Source organism: Miniopterus schreibersii (genome assembly GCF_964146895.1).
Source record: "Miniopterus schreibersii genome assembly, chromosome: 5".
NCBI classification, from domain to species: domain Eukaryota; kingdom Metazoa; phylum Chordata; class Mammalia; order Chiroptera; family Miniopteridae; genus Miniopterus; species Miniopterus schreibersii.
The window spans coordinates 2,229,613-2,246,766 of NC_138106.1; the positions used below are offsets into that span (position 1 = coordinate 2,229,613).

A 17,154-nucleotide genomic window follows, 5' to 3' on the forward strand; every position below is an offset into this window, starting at 1 on the left:
AACTGATATGTCAGAAAATCAATTCATTACTTTTAAGAAGCAGTTAAGAGGATCCCTACAATGCTGCCGCGTGAATTATTCAAGAAGACAATGTCAGGTCCCCACCCGCCCTACCCTGAAGCCCTGGGGGGGGGGGGGTGGAATATGCATTTGGCCCTGAATCCTCATTGCAAATAATACAGAGTTGAAGGGGCCAAAAGGAAGAGAGGAACTGACAAGGCTAAGGGCGCGGTCCCGGCCACCCGGCCACCACGCTGCCCACCGGGGCTCCCAGCATCACCTGTCTCTCCCGACCAAGGCTGCGGGAACCCTGAGGCTGGGCAGCCCTGTCTCCGAGCCCCACAGGCCTCCTCCCCCGGAGCCCTGCCCTCCCAGGGGGGAGCTCAGGCAAGGGCCTCGCTCCCTCCTGCACCCGTCCCCCTCTGCCGGCCTCCAGCTAAACTAGGCCGCCTGAGGCCACCTGGGGGAGGCCCCCAAGAGTCCAAAGACAGAGAGGAGGGTCCCCCGCCTTCCAGACTTTACTGGAACCTGATGATTAAGAGTAAGTTGCAAAGCTGGAGGGTTTTTTTCACTATTTACCTCCTGGAAGCAGGTAACGCCTAAGATCTGGGCCGACTCAGGGTACAACAGGCTGCAGGGGACGTGGCAGCTACAGTGTGTCATCGTTCGTTCGTTCATTCACAATAAGTATTCATTGGGAGCTGACACAGCTCCGAGCACTTCGCTTGGTGCTGGGTGCTCCAGAGAGGGGACAGGACAGTGTGTCCCTCGCTGTGCCCGCGCTCGGAGGACGGAGGCAGACACCGAATCAGTAGATGCAGAAACTCCGTGAGACGAATGCACCGTCACACGTGTGATATGGTGCCCGTGACAGCACAGGGCTAGGGAGTGGGGTCGTTTACTGTTCCTTTAATAGATGGCATTTGGGCAGCCACGGGAAAAACTGCTGGGACCACGTGGTCAAGGCAGAGGGAAAGCACGTGAAAAGGTCCTGAGGCAGGAAGGGCTTGGTGCGTCTGAGGGGCAGATGGAGGCAGAACAAGCTGTGGGATGCAGGTGCTCCGCGAGGTCAGAGAGGCGGGCCGGCCGGTTGGCCAGGGAATTAAGCCCTCGCGGAGCTCGGGGACACGGGTCTCGGGCTGGCTAGAGGGGCTGCGGCCCTTTCCCCCACCGCAAGCCCCCACCCTGAGCAGACCGGCCATTCCTCTGTGGGAGCACGGGGTCAAAGAGACTGTCAGGTACGCAGTCCTGGCACAGGGCCGTCTCTCTGTGCCTCACCCAGACGACCGAGAACAAGCCCCCCCCGGGCTGCCGTGGGCAAGGCGGTGCTGCTTGGGTTCCTGCTCCGAGACCCAGGCTGCTGCCTTGTGACCAGCGGCTTTATTCCCTAGTCATCCCCATAAATATGTCTGGATGCTGGTTTTCACCGACTTCTGCTCAGCAAACACTCTGAGCACCTACTATTCACGCCCCAGGCCCTGTACCCCAGGAGGCTCAGCTTTATGAGCCCAAATCAGGAACTGTGCTTCCCCGCCCCCCGCGCCCCGTCGGATGGCTCCTGCGCCCCGGGGAGCTCCGCAGACTCACGGTCTCCTGTTGGCAGCTATGCCATATTTAAATAACGTGCCCATGTGGACATCAGAAGTCCTGACCCGTGTGTGGTTCACCAACAAGCCCACCCGCAGTGCCTGGTGCTGGCCAGGGCGAGGGTGGTGCCCACTGGGAGGGCAGCCTCTGGACTCCATCCAGGGTGGAGGGAGCTCTGACTGCTGCGCTCAGAGCAAAAGTCAGGTGCCAGCGGGGAGGGGGCTCTGCCCTGGGGTGCAGGGCTGGGGACGGAGAGGCCAGGGGGCCAGGGAGCGCTTTGCTCTGCGTGTGGCTCCCGCTGTGCAGTTTCTGACTCTGGCTTGAGAAGGACAGTGCGTTTGCTCTCAGTTCCTAGAAGCCAAATGAATTCCCCACCAGAAAAAAAAAGTTTTGGGAATTCTCTCCATCACTGATCACTGATGACTCGACGACAAGGGAATTACAGGGAGGAAAATGGGGCCTGGGAGAGCCCTGTGCACTGCGGAGCCACGTGGCGGGGGCGTGATGGGGGCGCAGAGGACCGCAGGCTGAGTGACTGGGAGTCCCCGAGCCTGCGGGGCCGAGAGCTCAGGTGGGTGCGGGGTCTGCAAGCTGATTCAGGGCCAGTGGATGGAAACCTTGTTTGGTTTAAACTGAATTGGCTGGCTTGTTCCAAGGGCCACCTGGCCCGTGGGCGTATCCACCTGGCATTCACCTGGAGGGTATTCGTTTCAAAAAGGAGGGGAAAGAGGCAGAAAAAGAGAAAGGCGGGTGTGAGCTGAGGCCGTTCAGTAAGAGGACCCAGAGCCCTGAAGGTCCAGTTTCAATCGTGCGAAGATGTGTCGGCTGAGCCCTGCTCATGAAGGACAGTCCTCCCCGCTCAGCGGGCCCCACCCTCTGCACTCCCTCTGGAGACCTGCAGCCGTCACACGGAGCGTCATCTGGTGTGTTTTTTAAGCGCAGTGAGGCCTCTGTTTGTGGCGTGAGTGGCATCAAGAAGTCGCCTGTGTGCTCAGCAGGGAGGTGCACCAACCCCCTCCTCGCCGCCTCCCCTCCTTTCCAGTCGGAGGGTGAAAGGGAGGGACAAAGTCATGAACCTACCCGGCATGCTCCAGTGGGTCCCCTCTGTTTTCCACATAAGGGAGATATAAACGACACGAGCAATTCCTCCTGCAAGGATCGCCCGTTCTGAGGGCCACCGCGGGCGAGAGCGAGGCCAGGGTCTCACTGCCGCCCTGCTGTCCTCTGACCCGATGGCAGGAGAACACAGAGTCCAGTCCGAGGACGTGGGGTCCCCGCAGGGAGTCCTGGGAACAGGACCCCGAAGTGGGTCTTCAGTACAATCGAAGACAGATTGGCCGTCGGCATTTTGCACCAGGACTCAGGTTTAATTTGTGTGAAAACAAAAGGCATAAAATAGTTGCATAGGGTAACCCTAAAGATAAATAGTGAGATTCTGCCTCCTTCCCCCCCCCCCCCCCCCCCCCCGGCACCACGCGCGTGCCTGTGACCCCTCACAATCGATCGTGCCGGGAGGCGCTTCCTCTTTCTTGGGAATGGGAAGAAAGGCCCTTCGCGGACCCGAACCCTGGGCCGCAGATGTGCAAAGGAAGTTCAAAGGCTGACCTTGACAAGTGGCCTTCGGGTGATAAAATGTGTGTGATAAAACACACACAAAAGGCTTTAGCAATGGAGACCTAGGAATGGGGAACGCGGCGGCTGGGGCCCTGTTATCTACGCCTCGGCTGAGAGATAGCGGCCCGCGCGCGGCTTTATCTGGCCCGCACCGGAGGAGCGTTTGCAGGCCCCGAACCGCCCGGCTCAGCCCAGGAAACACCTTGCAGGGTTGATGCAAGAGCCGCGTCCCGCCCGCGGTGACAGTTGACGGTGTTACAACACAGCATTGAGCAACGACCTTGCCTGGCCTCCGCGCCTATATTTTACACCGCTTTTCCCCCCTGGAGGGACAAATGGGACACTTGGGGGGACATTTTTTGCTTCTTCCCTGACTTTCAATTTAGACCAGTACAGAAGGAAAGAGCAATCCCCCCCCCCCCCCCAGTGCAACTTAAACTCCTCTGCTGACTGGATCTCAGGTAGCAGATGAGTGGGAGCGACTCTTCGCGTAGTGTTATTTCTTGAGACTTTCAGAGCTTTCTCGGTGTCTCTTCTTGTTGATTTATTGCTCAGTTCCTGAGACCTCTTCGTGGGGCTGGAGTTTAATTTATGTGATTGCAATCAGGAAACCACTTTGAAGGGGAAGAAATCCATTTAGCTTTTCGCGAATGGTAAATTTTCTGTGCACAAAATTTTACAAGACCCTCCCTTTTTTTTTTTTTTTTAAAGAAGTAACAGCATGGCTGTTGAGGAGCCGCAGGTTTGGGGTGCAGGACACCAAGGAACAGGTCGGGGGGGTCCCAGGTTCAGCCGCTGTTCCAGGACCTTGGAAAAACCACTCATTTTGCGGGGCTGTTTTTCTTTCTATAGAATGAGTGGGTTGTATAAAGCGTCTGCTGAGACCTTGCACCTCGCAGAATGACCTGCTGTGACCACAGGGGGACCTTCAAAACAGCTTCGCTCTGGTTCACGTTACAATAACCCTCTCCCTCTTCCCAGTGCTCCGGCAGTTTTCATTGAGTCGGGGCTTTTTGATGACCCTTTGACCATGGGAGGGCTCTAGACCCGGCCAGTGAGGAAACTGAGGCAAGGAAAGGTTAGGGACCTGCAGAGAGTCCCAGAGAATCACCCACCGACTCACCAAGTAAAATGAGTGCTAAGAGGGGGAAAGGGGTGTTTTAGGGCAGAGGCTTTCCAGCGTCCCAGAGCAGCAAGAGGCAGTAAGGAGTGCGTCTCGTGCTTGACTCGGAGACAGGCGGACCAAGCAATAGAGAAGGGGCTTCGGGAAGCAAGACTCGCTTTCTCCCCGAGAAACACTCCGCGTTCCATCCACTCTCGTCCATCTCTTTTCCTTTCCTTTTTTCTTTGTGCTATAGAAGCTCCTGTGATTATTTTTCATCTACAACCAATTCATGGGTTATAACCTATGGCCTGAAAGGCACCGTTGAGCAGCTTTCCTCGTGGCAGCCGCCTGCTGTTTTCTAAGCCAGAGGTCGAGGGGCACTTGGTGGCCCGAGGTGAATGCCACGTGGGGTTCTCCTGCTGCGGCTTCCTCGCTGTGGGAAGAGCCCCCCGAGTCTGTAAACGGAGAAAGCGCTGTCCTTATATCACCCTTCCACCATGTGCGGCTCGTGACCCTCCCGGCTCCGAACACGCCATCAAGTCCTAATAAATAATGGATCCTGATGACAACACCGAGACACCTCTTGGCAGTGTGCTCCCAATACAGTCAGAAGAACCGGGGCTGCTCCCTAAAAACAGCACATGGGTCTCTAAATAAAGGGCTTTAATGCATTTTCTATTTAAGCCAGAAGGCCATGGGCTGAAGCCCAAGTTGAGATGGGCTCTGCTCCTTAAGTACCATTCTGGAACAGTCCCTGAAATACTCATCCACCTCTCCGGGGTCTGTTTCTAACCCAGCTCTTTTCCTGTAGCAACTTCTAGAGCAGACCTGCTGCCAACCCCAGGGCTGGGGCGGGGCTGCCGGAGCACAGTCAGTCCCCTTGCGAAGTCCGTCTCTGTAACTGTGAAGAGCAGCATTGTTTTTTAAAACAGACACAACTCAAAGGCTGATTCTCTGTGCCCTGGTCAAGGTCTCACTGTCACTGCTCCATCTCTATGTGGCCGAAGGCAAGTGGTTTAACCTCTTTGACCCTAAGGGGGCAATAGTCCCAGACTTCGCAGAATTGTCAAGGGGATTGAATGAGATGATGCGTGGAAGGCCCTGGCCACAATACCTGGAGCTCAGAAGCAGCTCAGTAAATGCTAGAGACCATTCTTATCTGTCCACTAAAATTTGCTCGGTCATCATAAACCTGTTGGCCTAACTAAGGCTTTCGCTTTTGACAAATCAATTCCACGCTTTGTCAATCCTCACGGACTAGGAGCCCTCAATGGCTCCCCAGAGGTCAGACGGCCTAGTCTCTTATCCTCAGGTAGATGGACCCAGACCTGTTAAGATGTAACACAGCCCAAATCCCATGCATTGGTGAGCTGCTGTTATGCTATTCAGGCTGCCCCAGATACGGTCAATTATTTCCTTGACCTACTAAGCCAGTATATAAACACATATATTAGTTTTCTTTAAAAAAAATAATAGAGTAGGACCATATTTACTTTTCAAGATCCATGGCTTTGTCTCAGAGGGGAATTTAGCTTTTTTCAGGAATGCTGACTTACAGCACAAGTCAGAGAGCCCTCCCCTTCTGTTCAGAGCACAGCGCCCGGACCGCCGGCTGCTGCCGGGAGTTACGTCAGGTGTGCACACTCTGGGCTTCAGCATTCCAAAATCTTAAAAATCAGTAACATTTTTCTATAGGAGTTTTCATTTTTAGAAAAAAGCTACGTGGTAAGCCTCAGGTGACCCAGCGGTTTCTAGATACTCATGTACTTTTCTTTTTTAGTGCCAGACATTTCAAGCTGAGTGAAAACCAAGAAAATATCCCGCTTTTGCTGTTTCCACCCTCTGTCCTATGGGGAAGCCGTGTGCATGTGTTGCTTTAGTATCACTTCCTAGTTTGCGTCTGAATTTGAATCTAATTTTACTCGTAGGACTTCTAGAACACCTTGAAATATAGAAATGACAAGTAACGGAATAATCCTCTCACTAAAGAAGTTTTCCTGGCGTGGCCGGCGTGGCTCAGTGGTTGAGTGTCGGCCCATGAACCGGGAGATCGCGGTTCGATTCCCGGTCGGGGCCCAGGCCCAGGCTGTTGGCTCGACCCCCAGCAGGGGGCGTGCAGGAGGCGGCCGATCAATGACTCTCATCACTGATGTTTCTCTCTCTCTCTCCCTCTCCCTTCCTCTCTGAGATAAAAACTTTTCTTTTTTTTAAAGAAGATTTCTTTGGCTGTTTCACCTCCAGGCAATATCACATTTTCCCTGGAGGAACGTCTTTTAGAGAGGCTGTGATTAATCAAACTATTTATGGTGATCAGAAAAAAGTATGTACGTGTTACACACAAAAGGGGAAATAAAACTTCTTGTAACGTGGCTTCCTTCTCGTCCGCGCGCAAGGGGTTAACCTGCAGCCTTAGTCCACCCGCTGGAACCGGGCCGGGCAGGGGCATCACTTCGGGAAGGGTGGGAACTGCCAGCCTCTGTGTGCCTGAGGCAGAGACAGTGGGTGCCCTGGTGGGCTCGGTCAGCGAGGGCAAATCGGCATCTCGTCCTTCACTTCGTGTCACTGTCCCGTGTGCCCGCGGTGAGCAGTGACCTCAGAGCAGCGTGTCAGTCGGGAGAGGGCGGCCCAGGTGCCCGGGCTGAGGTCCCCATGCAGCTTCGGGACCCTGCCCGTCACTCTGCTGACCCCGGGCAGGGCAGGGCACCTGGCGGCCCCGTGTGCGGCTTTCGGACAGAAGGTGGAGGCCCCGGGACCTTCCGTAAGGTTTCCTCCTTCCCTCCTTGGAAGTCCACGCACTGTTTGGTGTCTTGGGTGAAAGAGAGTCCCTGGCTCAAGAAATAGTTCCAATTTTAGAAATTATACAGTTTTGGGGGTAAGGAAATAGACTTGATCAGGGCCTTTTCCCTAAGAAAAGGATATGCTCCCTAAATCGAGAACTTGGCAATTACAGAACTTCTTCAAATTGAAGGGCTTTTTAAAATTTTGTTAAACCCACATTTATATGACTATCCATTGCATACCCATCCTCCAGACCGACCCTTGGGTGCTGTGTCTCCCAAGGAGGGTTTGGGGTTCATCCTCAAGATGCGTGTCTTCCTTGGCGCTTGAGTTGTTGAAGTCGCTGGCCGAGCAGGAGAAAGCGAAGAGCTTTAGGTCCCCGAGCAGCAGAGCTCTCACTGGTCAGTAGCTCAGCCTGAGGTGACGGGCAGCCATTCGGACAGTCATCTGTTCCTTCGCTCTTGCTAGTTACAAAAAAGACCTACTCTGTGCACTTACGTGACAGAGCTTTCGCGTTTTGTTTGGGTGCTAACTCATTTTTGGTAATATTTGGATGCTCTCTGTCTATTGCCTTCTTTGTACATATGAGTATACATTGGAAATTAGCTAATAGATAGCATTTATTTTCAGGGGTTTTGTTTAATTTTGTTAAATAGCACTTTTGGTTTTCCTCTCCACCTTTGAAGAAGACGTTAGCTCTATAGAATCGGCACCATGTATTCATTCAAACAAAGGCAGCAGAATTTGCTTTATATTTTGGAAAATAGATTTAAATTATAGCATTTTCCCAACCAACTCCAACTCAATCACATCCAAACGTTTAAATCTGACTTAACCATAGTTTGATTGAGAAAGATACAATGGTGTTTCAAAAGAAGTCTCCACGAAAATGTTTAACTTTCCATTTCAGTGCGTGGTGCATTATTTATAAAAATGTGATTATTACCAGAATGTCAATTATACAACGTTATGCATGTAACTGGAAAATCTGTAACCATTTCAATGCAGACCTGAGGGTTTTTATGACACTTAAACCCTGTAATTACTTAGTGGAACGGCCACTTCCACTGTCGCTGACTTTTTAGCTATTTTTTATTTAACGCTGCAGCACGAACTTGTAAAGCTTTCGTGGGGAATGATAATCTCATGACCTCACAAGGAGGCAGGAGCGACAGCCTCAGCGCATTGTTTCACGTAAAGTTCTGTTTTCCGCATTTGAAGACGGCAGGGTCCGTGTGAAAGGGTTTGTCCCGCCTGAGCGCCTGGAGGACACCCCAGCACCCACGCTGGGCAGCTTATTGCTTAATTGATCCCTGTGGGCATGTCAGCAGGTCCTTCACGGCTACTGTACGTCTCGCTCTTGATTGTGAGGCAGATTTTCCACGCTCAAGACAGACAGGCGCTGCGGCACCCCAGATTCATCTCAAGCCTCGACCACCCTTTCTAGGGAGCTCTGCTGTATTTGGGGGAAATTCCTCTGCAGTCTATGTGGGATCGCAGATGGGAACATTTTTTATTTCCATGGGGGGAAAGCACCAAGTAGAGGCGCTAACAGTTGTAATAATAACCATGAAGAGCCTTATCGTTGTTTATTCTAAAGATAAATTCAACTATGTGCATCCATATGTTTTTGAATTATTACTTTATAATACAATACCCGGGGAAACCTCACTGACCTGGAAGAAACAATTAGTGCAAAGGCTGAATAGGAATAGTTTTCGATCCTTGTGGTAAGAAAGTACAGGTCGCATGTACGCGTCACTGCTTCTCTCACCTCGATTCTGCTGCATTACAGAGCAGGCCCGCCGAGCGCCTGTCCTTTGTTCCTGCCGTGTTGTTTCTCCCGAGCGCTCGCGACCCGCCGGTTACCGAGGCCGGAAGCTGCCTCGCTGAATCGAACGCTGGCTGTATTTTCACTGGCAGGTTGCTGGCAAATTGACACACTGAGTGGGTGCTTGAAAAATCTGTGTGTTATCTTTCAAAATAAACCTATTTATAGGAACTGCTATTTGAGAATATCATTTAACCACTTTGCGATTCTGCTTTGAAATCACGGCCTGTTAACCCTTTGCGGTCGTATTAAATTTGGACATGGGTGTCGTACTGGTCGGAATTAATTTCCATTGAAAGAGCAGTGATACATAACATGCAAGATTATGAAGGATAAACAAGAGAAATTATGAACTGATACATGAACAAGTAGAGTTAAGATTCGTACGGTTCCTTGCTGTGATGGCTGAGAGCAGACATACGACCGGAACGCTAAAAAAGCTTTGGTGGCTGAGAGTAGACAAACGACCGCAAAGGGTTAAAAACGAACCTCTCATTCTAATCTATGTTGTTCGTGTGAATTTCATAGAAAACTAGCTTCACTGCAAAAGAAAGACTCCAGAGGCTTTGGTGGGACTCTCAGAGCTTGACGAGACCAGTGCGCCGTGGCACAGGCCGAGCCCTCGGGGGCTGGTGAAACAAGTGGCAACGAACGGTGCGTGGGGCTGACGTGGGGCTCATCCGTGGCTGTGACCGCGCATTCGTGGCGTTGACAGTGGTTAGCTGGCCTTTGCAGCTCAGCTGTTGTTGCCGCGTGTGTGTGTCCTTCCGCCTCCGGGTCAGTGAAGTGATGCCGTAGCAACAATGCTGCACTTCGCTGCGGGACAGCTCAGGGGAAACGCGCCAAGAGCAGTGCGCTGCTCGGTGACCTCCCCTGACAGCAGGTGCAACGCAGGCTTGAGCGCTGGTGGAGCGGCGGCGACATTGCTCTGTGTTGCTCGGGGTGACTTGTGTTCTGAGCGGTCCCTCTAGAGCTGCCCTGTCCAACACAGTGGCCACTGGCCACGGGGGACCCTTGAGGACTTGAAGTGGGGCTACACGGACTGCGATGTGCTGTAAACGTAAAATACATGTAGGATTTTGAAGACCTACTACAAAGAAAGGGTGCAAAATACCTCAGTAATTTATTATTGATTATGCGCGCAAATGAAAATGTGTTGGATGTATTGCGTTAAGCTGATGAAAATACATGATTAAAATTAATTTCACTCGTTTCTCTTACTTTTTTAATGTGGCCACTAGACATTTTAAGTTAACGTACGCGGCTCGCACTGTATTTTTTTGGACGGTGCTTCTGTAGGGTAAGAAGGGTGCCCACCAGGTTGGAAAGCCTGTTGCCAAGACCTAGCGAGGAAATCTGGCCGATCCGCGAAAGGACACGCACCACCCTGCCAGGTGCCTTGCGGGCCGCTTGCGCCCGGGCACCGCGCAGTCAGCTGCCTGGGCTTGGACCGGGCCCATGACGGAGTCTCGGCTGCTTTACCCGCCAGCGGAGGAGTAATGTCGGGCTGTGTGTCACGGGGTTAATGGAATAATGCGTGGACAGCACTTGGGGCGCGGTCTGAGACAGGACACGCTGACAAAAGGACACTTCTGTTATCACGGTTGCCTGAGCCCGGCTGCTACCACAGGACACCGTGGCCTGGGTGGCTGCGGACACAGACTCTCTCTTCTCCCCGTGGGGGGTCTGAGACCGGATGCTGGCCAGCGTGGTTGGGCTCCGGGTAGGCCCTTCTTCCTGGCGCAGGGTGGGGGATCGTGGGGGTCCATTTCAGGGTTCTGCCTGCGGCGGTTTCCGGTCCAAAGCTATGATCCAAGCAATTCAGTCTTTTACGGTGGATGATGAATGAGGGGGTGGAAAGAGGCCCCGAGCTTTCCACCGAGGAGCGTCCCTCCATATAGACTCCTGGGACACGCTGGTTCCATCACTTCGCCCCCACACCCCCCAATACATCCCAGCAGCTGTAACACACAGTAGAGTTCAGGGTCACGCCGAGGGCATGGAGACCAGGAGAGGGAATTCCACCCGAGGCAGAGGACCCGGCCCCCTCCCAGATGGGCACAGGGAGAGTAGCCCCGACTCCTGCAGGACTGTGCTGACGGGCTTGACCTGAGTTCAGGAGGCAGGGACACTCAGACGTGACGGACTCTGCAGACTGTGGGGTGGGAGGCTGACCTGAAAGCACTTTAGGAAATGAATGGAGACACCTTTGCAAGAGACCTGGGGAGAAACTGACCTGAGACTCTGTCACTGCTCCCCTGTCCACGGACACACTCCCTGGACAGTCTGAAACTGCGGCAGGTACATGAGGACTCTCGGCCGCACCAGACCTCTGCCCTGAGCTCCTGACTGTCCCGCCCGCACCTACAGTTCCGTCCCCTACCTCCCAGCCGAACCCTGACGTCCACCCCACACCCACCGTCCTCCAGTCTTTATTGCTGTTGATGGCACCGGGGCCACAAGTGGGGGTACACGTCTCCCCCTCCCCTTGCCCCTCTCCCAGCTGCATGTTTCCACCTTAATAGAGGCTCATGGTGCTTGTCTGACCCCTGCAGTAGCTCTGTCCGCTCCAGCTCACCCGCCCGCCTCTGACAGACTTCTTTTCCTAAGGTATGCACGGGTCACGTCCTGTCCCAGATGTGACACAGTCGGCTCCGGCAGAGCCCCCTGCCCTCACGTTGATGCTCAAATGTCTTCAGGTTGTGTCAGCTGCGTAGGACCCATCTGTGTCCGTGTCTGCCAGCACCGTGTCATCTGTGAGCTGCCACTCCCCGGCCTGTCCCAAACCTACGCCCCAGCCACACCAGGACTCACCTGTGGGTGTTTCGCGAGTTCCTGCCTTTCCCACGCTCCTCCTCCTACCTGGAGTCCTTCCGCTCCAGGTCCTTCCCACCTCCCGAAACCCTTCCTTCAACCCTCCCAACCACCCGGGGAGAACCTACCCAACCTCCAGGAACCCAATCAAAGATCACCTCCCCAAGGAAGTCAGTCTTTCCCGGGCCCGCTGGCGGTGCCCTCCCTGTTGCCCAGGGTCTCCTCCCACCGCCTCCGGACCTGCAGGGTGCCCGTCGGCAGCCGTGGTCCTCCGTCGTTCTCATGCCTTGGTCCTTCGTTACCCCTGAGCCTAGCACCCTGCCTGGCACACAGGAGGCACTAGCGGGATGCTGAAGGGAGGAAAATCAGATACTTCATACCTGGCAAAGAGTGGAGGCAGGAAAAGGCTAGAAATCCATTTTATATTTATTATGAATTCAAAAGCCTCTCAGCCAAACTGGCCTCGACCCGCTCCTCAAACCCTGTGGACTGACAGAGACAACTTCAGGATGTGATTCCTGAAGCCATGAGGCTTGCATGGGGAGACATTTCAGGAATATTTTCCGACGGAGGCCATGGGGCAGGGAAGTTGACCTAAAAGATGAGGTCAGCGCTGAATTTTTCAGAACTCTACAGAGGACGCCCACAAATGTGCATAGTTGTGGTCAAAAAGAAACAGCTCACCATCCGTGCGGACCCATATGTGGCTCTGCATGTGTGCACGTGTGTGTGTGTGTGTGTGTGTGTGTGTGTGTGCTCGCGCTTGCGCATAGAGATCTAGAGTGAAGCTACCTTGTCGAGTTTCCTAAACTCTTCAAGCATGAGGTTCCTGGTCTGCAAAGTAGGGATGGAAATGGCATTGTTGCAGGGATAAAACCCGGCCAGGTATATAAAAGCATCTGGCCATTGCCCAGAAGACAGGAGCATTCAAGGAGCGAGGGAGTGTGAAGGATGGGAGGGGGGAGGGAGTTGGGTCCCTGCCGGACCAGCTGGCCACATGCAGCTCTCGTGGCCACGGGCACACAGACCTCCCCCCTCTTACAGTTCAGGTTCCAGCACCTCTACCAGCTCCTTGGGCAAGTCGCTTCAAATCTCCGCAGGTGCCGCCTCACCTGGGGACACCTGCCCCTCCCCGGCCCCCTGCCCCTCCCCAGCAGCTCCGTGATGTGCGCTGTGTTTCCAAGGCTAGGGGCACAGGGCAAACTGAGAAAGCTTTCAACAGACAGCACACACGCCTTTCAAAATCTACTCGCTTTTGCCTTCGTTTTTAGGTTTTAAAAAAAACACCTTGGCTCTTCTCTCAGACTCACTGAACTCTCAGGTGCACAGGAAACACTGCTTTCTCAGCCGCCTCCTGTTTCTAACCCCGGGGCACGGCGGCCTCTGAGGGTCCCCAGAAAACGCCCAGGAGGGTGGCTGTGCTGGTCTCTTCCCGTAGGTTCAGGGCCTGCTCAGTCTTCCCGGTGTGGGTCCCGCCCGAGCCACACCTGCTAAAGCTGAACCTGCTAACTTCGGGGCACATTTGTCACTTTTTACCTCACCCTGCATCCTTAGTGTCGTTTTTCATCTCTACAGAGCCACTTTGGGTGCATGCGAACCTTTGAGACTATTTGAGACTCTCCACATGTAACACCTTTAGTCTTTCATCACAGGGCAGTCCTTCAGAACCCCTTCATTATTTCAGTGGCTTTTTTTTTTTTTTTTTTGCTTTGGCAAAAATATAGCACCAAGAAGCTGCAAATCTTGTTCTCCTGCCTATTTAAACAGCGTCTGGAAATCTGAAATAATTACCTCCTTTTTTAAAGGTTTTTTTCAAAGCTGTTATACTAAAGTGGAGCGCAGCTGGAAGCTTTAGGTCTTCGGCGTTTGAACTGCTCCGTTCTCAGGCTCTGAGAGGTGGCGGTGCCTCCGCGCTCGGCACTGAGCGCTGACCCTGATCACCGCGTGAAGCTGATAAGAGCAGCTTCCCGTTCGGAACATTACGTGTGGATGCTCCAGGGGAAGAGGCACAGCTTCCTCCGACTTTCCCCGTGGACCTGGCTCCAACTGCACACACAGCCACGCGCAGCACGTGATCCGTATTTGGGAATTATCACATGACCATTGTTTTCAATTATAACTGATATCGTCTGTTACTTTAATAACGAGAGGTTTCAGTACAAATATTCTGCCCCCTGCGCCCCGCAAACGGAAGGAAAGGAAAGGAAAGCAAGCAGGGAAGGGATCTTCCTAACATGTCCCATCCTCGAAAGTAAATGATCACCACGGTCAGCTATCTGTATGTTTCTTTCCATCGCTTTAACAAATTTGTATTTTTACTTCTTGCATCTGGCCTCTGCCGTATTACAGGTTTTTAAATGTTTTTGCGTAATTTCGCCTTGCATTCCGAGTCAGTCCTGCTCCCTCCAAATGCGTTCGTAATGTTCATTAAATAAATCACAGGTGATCCTATGCATGACAGAGTCAGCGTGAGCCAGGGGTGGAAAACATGGGTTGAAGGCACGTAAAACCATGTGCATCTGTAACAGTTCATTTTTCATCTGCTGATTTACTGTTTTCAGCTCCTTTTGTGCCAAAGCTGGACAACGTTATGCTTTAAAAAACCTCCAGCGCTAAAAAGAGTAAGAGGCAGTAAGCTAACAGAAAAATTAGAGGGGGGATTTAGTTTTTATACTTGCATTTACTGCGATTAGAATTAAATTCATCAACTATTGGTCAATTTGGTGTTTGCTGTCAGTGTAATCATATAATTATTATTATTTTTTCTATTCTTTCAGAATGTGTACACGGAATGAATCCATCCAGAGACGTTCACGGTATGTTAGATTCCCAATTATATTTTTATAAAATACGCGTTCCTATATATGCATATATATGATTTTTATCTACGTATCCTATAAATAACATGATATAAATTAACCAAATAATTAAGGCTTCTTTTTCTGCTGATTCAAAAATACTCAAAAGCTGTTCTCTATATCGTAAATGCCAAACCATATAAAACGATGCAATGAAACTAAATGACACCCTCAGTACTGCTCCATTTGCCACAGGTGCAGCTGCGGTGATTAAATGGCTGTACGTGACTCTGGAAAGAGAGGGAGAGCTTGGCTTCTATCTGCTATAACCCACTTTATGACCTCTGCAAACTTTTTATGAGGGCAGAATGTTTACTAAGCATCCCTACATTTGCAGAAGATTGGTTCTGACATTCTCTCAGAGTTGCCACTTGGAAGCTGCGCAACTGAGTTATGGGGTTAAAGTGAAATAGTCACGTGGACCACGGGGTCCCGTGCAGACGGCCACGTGGAGGGAGAGGCACTGGGAGAACCAAGGGATTGGATTTCAAAGGGGGCATCATCTCAGAGCCCCTCCAGAGGGGGAAAGTGTTATTAAATGCCAGTGCAGCAGGTACCTGAACCCCGGTCCCGAAGCCCTCCTGCCCTGTGACCCGGGTACCAACTGCCTCAGTTTGCTTCAGAACCTCCAGCAGAAACGCATCCTCTGACTTTTATTTTCATTGAAATGGTACTGAAGATAGAAATAATTCTTTCAGAAATATTAAATCTTTAGAAATGTAACTTTAGAAATATGTCACTCACAGGGGGGAAAATTTTGAGTTTGAGAGAATGCTTTAGGTTTTAATCCCAACTTTCTGCATATTTTATTTTTGAAAGGGAACAATGTAACATACTTATATGCTTCCTGAGACCACCTATACTTACATATTTACCTAAAATTTAGAAGGAAAACGTCCCAGTTTTCCAGGGAAATTATTTTCCTTTCATTTAACTGACCAAACACCGCTTTTGAAACCCACCGCGAAAACCTGCGTCCCTGCAGAGCCTCCAGAACTTTCCCCCGCGGAGCAGACGGGAGGGATCTGCCCGACGGCATCGCCCGACGTAGCGCTTTGTTGCGTTTTGTATCTTGTTTTCTGACAAAAATACATCCCAGGACCATCCCGGGGGATCCAGGGAGTGAGGCGTTTCCTTCCCTTCGCCCCAGGCACAGGAGGGACGCCCCCCGCTGCGGCCGCGCGAGCCTCGGCGGGGAGTTCCTGGCTCTGCGCCCGCACTGGATTGTATGAGCTCCGGGAAAAGCCCTTCACAGAGGGGTTCGGGGTGCCCCTGAGTCGAGTCCCAAGCTGCCCGTTTTCCATTCCTTTTCGCTCCATGGTAAGGAAGGCGCAGCGGTTGCTCGGTTTCTGGTTTTCAGGGCGCGCGTCCCGGGAGCCCCAGGGGCCTGGGGGGTTTAGGGTCAGCCGGCCAAGGCTCCCCTTGCTGTTCTCGCCCTGGGCGCTCGAACTTGGGGCGTACTGGTGGAGACTCTTGGCTCAGCAGCGCCCACGGTGCTGCCCTGGAAAGGCTACACTTGGAGCGCCCATCGCTGAGCCGCCCTCCTGACCCCCGCGGGGAGGCTGCCGCGCACAGCCCGACCCGAAGCCCCCGTGCGGGATAGGATTTCAAACCGCCAAGCCCGCGAGGATCCCTCCCTGTACTTTCCGAGGCCCGGTTACCCCAACCGCTCTCCCCCAGCCCCCGCCCCCCGCCGGAGCCCATTTGTGCCTCCGCTGCGCTCCCGAGCCGCCCCCGACGCCCCCGGGGTTCCCTGGAGATGCGCCTGGCGGCCCCCAGGAGCGCTTGGTGGGTCGGAGGGAAAAGCTCGAAGGCCCGGACGGCTGGGTTTTTCACTCGCCCCCAGTCGCTCCTGAGCGGGCAGCGCCTGGCCAGGCCGGGCAGGGGCGGCAGCCCGGCGGGTTGGTGACTCTGCAGGACTTGGAATCACTTGACCCAGGTAGAGTGGACGTTTGGGGGCCTTTATACCTGAAACGGGGCTTCTTCAAAATCATTTTTTAAAGAAAAATAAAAAGGAGTTTTCTACCTGAAACCCCAGGCCCAGTAAAACAAAACGCAACTGGGCGCCGTCAGTTCCCGGGGCGTCCCTGGTTCCCCGGGAGGAGAAGGGGCCGGCCCACCTCGGGGGACGTGCGCGAGGCACGTTTCTGGGGCCGCCCGGCGCCCCGACGGCCTGGAGCGGGCCGGCCGCGGTGTCCAGGCAGGAGCCCCGGACGCGGGCCAGTCGGGACAGCGAGGGACCCCTGCCCCTGGGTTCCCGCGCCACCAGTTCCGCCGCTGGGCAGCGGGGTGGGATGCGGCCGCCCAGGCCAGACCCCTCGGCCGTTTCCCGTCCATTCTCCCAAAAGTGAAGTTTTTACAAGAGCGACCCAAAGGCCGGCGGAACCCGGCGCCGTCGGGGCGTCTCAGGGCGCCCTGGGCCCGGGCGGCGAGCGAGGGCGGCTGCTGCCCCCTGGCGTCCGCACGTGGCCGGCGGCGCCGTCCTCCGGCCGCTCCGGGCACCCCGCCCGGCCTCGCTGGTCCCGCGGCGGGCGAGCGGCCTGGGCGCGCTCCTCTGCCCCGCCTCC

At 53.6% G+C, this 17,154-nt stretch overlaps 1 protein-coding gene across 1 annotated transcript in view; it reads left to right on the top strand.

Moving 5' to 3' along the window:
* RUNX1 (RUNX family transcription factor 1) overlaps positions 1-17,154 on the top strand; it is a 191,344-nt gene that overhangs the window by 87,958 nt on the left and 86,232 nt on the right. The window contains exon 2 of the mRNA XM_081138437.1: positions 14,507-14,545. Within this exon, the coding sequence (XP_080994563.1) occupies positions 14,507-14,545 (39 nt within the window). The remainder of the gene's footprint in view (positions 1-14,506; positions 14,546-17,154) is intronic.